We start from the raw sequence: 6,000 nt of genomic DNA on the forward strand, positions 1-6,000 counted from the left end.
CAATTTCTGATCCAGATCCAAACCAAAGTCAAGGTGTTGCCTGTGATTTAGAAAGGGCGTTATGCTTCAGGGCCCATATCTAAGGGTTATTAGCTAGCAGAGCACAAAGACAGCCACTGAGCAGCAGCTAGTGTCCAGGGCCTGTGCAGGGAGAGGCCCTAGATATAGAAATAAGCACTGTTGGGATCACACAGGAGCCTTTTTAGTCTCCTCTTACTCATAGAGATCCCTGGGGAGATGCTTTATTTAGTCAAACATTTCTGAAAGGGGGACTGAGAAATTAGCCAGGCTTTGCTCCACACATGGCACATGCCTAGGAGTGGACAACCTCCACTGTTTCAGGTACAGCTAAAGTCACTTGGACCTGCAGCACCAGCCAAGCAAAGTTTCAGTTGCCAGTTCCCCATCACGGCTGGCTCAGCTGGGAGACAAGGACCTGACCTGGCCATGGGGAGCCAGCTACCCCAGGTCCACTCCCAGGCAAATCCTGTGTGCCAGCTAACCAGGAGCGGAGAACACCCAGAAATGTGCCATCCTTGGGAGGGGTAAAAGCTTTCTGCAGCAAAGTGACCGTTCCCCATCTGCAGAAACTCAAGGCAAGAAAGAAGCACGTTTTCACTCTTCTGCGAACCTAACGAAATGCGATTCTCTGAAGGTGGTGAGAAATAGTTTCAGACAGCTCTAATTAGCAGGGTGGCACGTGAAAAAATCCAGTTTTGCTGCTCTCTGCTCCACAGCTGTCCTGGGATGCAGGGAGAGCATCAGCATTGGTGGCTGGAACCCACCTGCACCCTTCCCCTGTGCCTGCCTGGCTTGTCGCAAGCCCAATGATTTGCAGGATAGTGGAGAGGGATATTTTTGCATGAGCTGCTGGTCCGAAGTTGCCAGTGCTATTTCCGGAAGCAACACCTACACTGTAATCCAGAGAGCTGTATTTTCCTGTGGGCACTTCAAAATCAGGCCTCCCACCTCTCCTTGGAGGCCAGCTATAACCAACCTGGCTCCCAGAACCAACAGATAAACAGGTCCGAGCATCGTGTGGCCACCGAGTCCCATGCCACAGCCCCAGCATGTTCCCTGATTCTCACCGAGACCAAGGCACCTTCCAACTGGAAAAAAAAAAGCTACCTCATCTCAGAAGTACCTGCTGCAACAACAGGTCCTCTGCCTGCAAATCCTCACAGGGATCTGCCACTGCCAGATTACCTGCCCAGACTAAGCTAGCTAATCCTACAGGCATACTTTGTCCTGGAACTCTGCAGCATTTTCGGTGAGGTGCTCCAGGAGATGTACAAGCTCTAATTAAAGCTACTTTGCAACTTCCTACATATGGAGGCAGGAAGATATTTATTCTTCAGTGAAAGCAGAAATCAGAGCCCAGACAGGTTAAATCCCCACCAGCGAGACCCCCTCCTGTACACAAAATATCTGCAAATATATCTTTCACATAGGAAGCATGGACTCATAGAGTGGAAAGCAGACGATGACACAAGTGGCCCTTAAAGACCAGGAGGCTCAGGATCACAAGCCCCTTTCTGTATTCAAATCAGGAGTGGTCCCAGCAGGGATGCCCTGCTACACAGCCACCCCACCAGTGAGAGCCAGCACTGTGTCTTGCACCTGTTTGTTCCTCCTTGATCTGGGTATGTAGGCACAAAGGAGTTAAGAGACCATCCAAAATTAAGGAGCTGAAAGATGTAAAGAAAAGAGACAGGAAGAGAAGCAGTAACAGGAGTAATTATATAACAGTATGAAAAAAACCAATAATACTCCCAGAGCAGAAGAGGTTTTAAGATGGGCAAGTGGGTGGTGAGACCCACAGGATCCTGGGCCCAGGGCCCAGCTGCTCCCTGTGTGCCAGGGGGATGCAAACCCACGGCTGGGCAGAGATGCAGAGGCTGCAAACCTCTGGGGTTTGCAAGTAGGGAAGTTCCAGCCTCCAGAGCCTGCCCAGCAGTGAGAAGTAAGAATCCTCCTCCCTGGAACTCAGCATGGGGGGACAGACATGAAGCAGTCCAGGTGAGACCCCGCACACAAGCCAGCTGCAGAGACTGATTTTCCTGTTCTGCCTCCCACACTCCATGCTACCCCTCCCTCTCCTCCAGCTTTCCTGGTTCTGCCTGGCAAGGGTCTGGGTCCTGTGCAGAGCCTCACCACCCATCTTCTCTCCTCTGAGTGAGCTGTGCAAACAGCAGAGACTGTTCCTTGGAGAGAGACACAGATGCTCTGACCACAGGCCTAATCCTACAACGTATCCTGGACATCAGCAAGCAGCGAGAGCACACAGCATCTTAGCCTGTGAGAAGGGGATGAATCACTAGAAAACAGACCCAGGCACAGAGCCAGAGCAGGGAGAAGATGGTCCTACGAGGCCTCCATCTTTGGGAGTGGGGAGGATTGGAGTGATCAGAGCCACAAGTCCCCCTCCGCCCACCCAGAAGTGACCCCAGCTTCTGTCCCCTTGCTCCACAATATCCCTTACAAGGCTGCAGCCTGGCTGTCCCTCAGAGCACACGTTGTGCCTGGACACTTCACGCCCTGCCAACTCTGGAGTTGTCCACAGCCCCCATCTGCAGCAAGAATGGGAAATAGCCCTGCTCCCCTCCAGATCTCCCCTCCCAGCAGAAACCAAGGAGCAAGAAGGCAGACCATGGCCTGGTTACCCAGTCCACACACCTTTCCAGCAACTTGGGTGCTACAAATCAAAAGATTCTGCCAGGAATGTCACCTTCAGAAGTAACCTCCCAGCTGAACTGAGAACATGAAATGCTTGAGGAACCACAAGTTCAGCAGGCTGAGGCTCCCATTTAATCTTCATCACTGAACCAAACCACAGTTATGACAGTTCCCAACCACCAGCTTTTATTTTTCTTTTGCAATCTGCCATAGAGGTCTGCTGAGACAATGCTCCTGACAATCTGCAGAGTCCCTTAGCCAGGGAGCCTATTCAGACCATCAAAAATACAAAAACAAAAACAAAAAACCAAGAAGGTGTCATGGGCAGAATGACGTCCCTTAACGTGTTGTTACATCAGCCTACACATTAACACTTTGGGCCTGACCCAGGAAGCAATGGAGCAGCCTCCATTCCTCTTAAAGTCATACCCTGCTACCCAGAGATGCACAAGTTTGGAATCCTTCTTGCTTTAAAAAAAAAAATAAATAAAAGCCACATAACTTTGTGCTTTCACCTGACGATGAGACCTAAGAAATTCCCCAATTTACCTTACTTTTAACTTACCTTCCTGCAACAGCTATTTCACTACGTCTTTATGTCCACGATGGCCCACATACAGATGCACACGAAATTAGCGTCTCCCAAATTAGTTTTCTTATATGCAGTCCTAGCCCATTTTCCTCAACAACATATTATGATATGCAAGGTTCCACCTTTCTCCCAGGAAATGTAATCTTCTAAATTTATCATTTGGATAATGAAAAAAAGAGATAGGTTTGGCTTTCAAAATCTAGGGTCAGCAGTCCCAAATGGCAAAGTATTTGCCCCAGAAACACCTACTTAATAACACGACAACAACAACAACAAAGCACACATATGTTCATTACAGAGCTACGTATAACTTGACAAGGCACCTTGCTTTTATGAGGCAAAATGCTGATTAACCTGATAAGGAAGTACAGCATGCTGTCATTGAATGGAGAACCTGGATTTTCTGGAGATATGCCCTGTATATCCTTGTAACCCACCAAATATGAGAGATTCAAATCCATTTCTGCTGGCACAGCGCAGTGCTCAGAGCTCTCTGGGTTAACGTTGGCCTTCTTGGGATGTTGTGACATAGTATCTGAGCATTCAAGCTGGATGAAGGGCCCGCCTCGCATTTTTGTAAGCTCAGATCCTAACCCTGGGAAAATGTAGCCATTGTCTTTGTCTGGTCCCCCACCACTCAGCCTACCACAGGTATTCGCCCTGCCAGGGGACAGTAAGGAAAATCCAGGCACAAAAGCAGTAACACTCCAGTAGGTGCTTCCCCACTGAAGTAATTTCATAATTGTGTTTACAAAGGTGGTGGAGGATCAGCACACAGCATGCACGAACAGCGCGAGTGCATTGATGGGAGACATCCAAATGTGTTGAACGAACAAAAGAAAACCAATTTCACAACATGAGGCCGTTACTTTGAAGGAGGCAAAACTTCCCAGCACTCAGGGCACACCTGGAGAGCCAGCACGTGCCCCAGTCCCCGCACGCCCCCAGAAAACAGCCCCTCTCCACATCAGTAAACATCCCCGGGGAGAGGAACGTTATCAGGCAGCACCAGTGCGCACAGAGTTAATGGAGGCACCACCGCATGCTGGTAGCTGCTCTCCCAGCCGAGGGCTGCCTGCCATCACCAAGGCGAACGGAGGGAAGCGGCACCCGAGGCGGGGGGCACTGGAAAGCGCTGAGACCGAGGGCTCCAGCGCGCTGCCGCTGAAATACGGCGGCCCCGGGCGCACCGGCAGCCAGACTGCAGGCCCTTCCCCGCCTGCCCTGCACCGGGGCTCGGGGCTGCGCTACTGGCACAGCGCCGGGGGCCCGGGGCAGGCCGGGACCTTGAGCCGGGCAAGCGGGGACCCCGAGGCCGGGGGCGGAGCGCGGCTGCGGCGGCCGGGCCCGGCAGAGCGCATCGCCCCCTGTCCCAGACACGGCTCCTCGTGCCGGCCGGGGGGCGATCGCCGGGCACCCCCCAGCCCCGGGGGTACGGACCTGTCGCCCCGCGGCTGCCCGGGCCGCGCGCCAGCGCTCCCCGCCGCCGCTCCATCATCGCCCCCGACGCCGGTCCTGGCACCCCCCCGGCGGCCACCCCCCGCCTCCGCGGCGCGGCCCGTACCGCAGTCGGTGCAGAGGATCCGCGCCACGTCCCGCTTGAGGTTCTTGCCGCTGGTATCGAGCGGGGCGAAGGCGGTGCGGAACACTAGCGGCTCCTCGGTGGGCTCCAGGAAGAAGATGTAGCGGTGGTTGCGCTTCACTTTAAAGCAGGGCGCCTTGGAGCCGACGCTGATGAGCTGCTCCCGCTGCAACCCGCCGCTGTTGAGGGGCCACAGGTCGAGCACCTTGACCAAGACCCCCCCGGCGGAACCGGCGGCTCCTCGGCTGTCATTGCCGCCGCCGGCGGGGGGGCCCACGGACTGCACCTTGCCCTCCACCACCACCGCCGCCGTGTACGCCTGGTCCTGCACCGACTTAAGGCTGGGCGAGTAGCAGGCTAGGGAAACGCCGAAGAGCAGCATGGAGAAGCCGGGTGCCGGGTCGCGCCTCATGCCGCCGGCTACCGCTCGCTCCCCGCCGGCCCTGCGGCGGCCGGGCTGCGGGGCTGCGGCGCGGCGGGCGCGGCGGGGCGGAGCGGCGTGGCGCGGCGCGACGCGGAGCGGCGCGGCGCGGCGTGGCGCGGAGCCGCGCGGATCCTCCTCCGAGCGAGGGAGGTGGGATGCTCTCACGGCCGCCCCTTCCCCCGGGATGCTGACCCCCACCCGCCCCCACAAAAAGGTGATTCCCTGCCCGGGGACTCCCCCCGCCCGGGGATGCCCGCTGCAGCAGAGGGGATCCCTGCATCCCTGTCTCCCGCTCCTGCAGGGCCTGGGGGGGTCCCCGGGGATGGAGCCAGATCGTGTTGCCTCCATCTCCGCCATGGAGCCAGCCCCTCGCCAAGCCCCCAAGCGTTCACAAACACCCTCTCCCCAAGATGCCACCAAAGATGCACTCATTTGGGGGCGGCTGCAGGTGGCGCGGGGCTTCAGTGACGTGCAGGGCCCAGGAGCCAGGGGGTTCCTCTTTGCCCGATGTTTTTTTGGAGCTGGGAGATTTGTGCCAGAGATTCCCTGCACACCTGAAGAAAAGGCATTAACATAAAGACAAATGGAGTAAGGTAATAGCCGAGGAGACAAGGACGACTTTCATGCCCTGATCCCTGCTGTCTCTTTTTAATAAACAAGTGCTCTTCCTCTGCAGTGGTTTCCAGGAGGAGTCAGCTTAATCTCCAAGAAGTGGCTTATTTGGGT

General features: G+C 55.4%; 1 protein-coding gene across 1 annotated transcript in view; it reads right to left on the reverse strand.

Annotated features, from left to right (window-relative positions):
- The window catches only part of NRG2 (neuregulin 2), a 181,483-nt gene extending 176,221 nt beyond the window's left edge, over nt 1-5,262 (reverse strand). Inside the window, exon 1 of the mRNA XM_075715376.1 lies at nt 4,833-5,262. Coding sequence (XP_075571491.1) covers nt 4,833-5,262 — 430 coding nt within the window. The remainder of the gene's footprint in view (nt 1-4,832) is intronic.
- Nucleotides 5,263-6,000: the final 738 nt, after the last annotated feature.

The sequence above is a fragment of the Pelecanus crispus genome, chromosome 8 (assembly GCF_030463565.1).
Source record: "Pelecanus crispus isolate bPelCri1 chromosome 8, bPelCri1.pri, whole genome shotgun sequence".
Classification (NCBI taxonomy): Eukaryota; Metazoa; Chordata; class Aves; order Pelecaniformes; family Pelecanidae; genus Pelecanus; species Pelecanus crispus.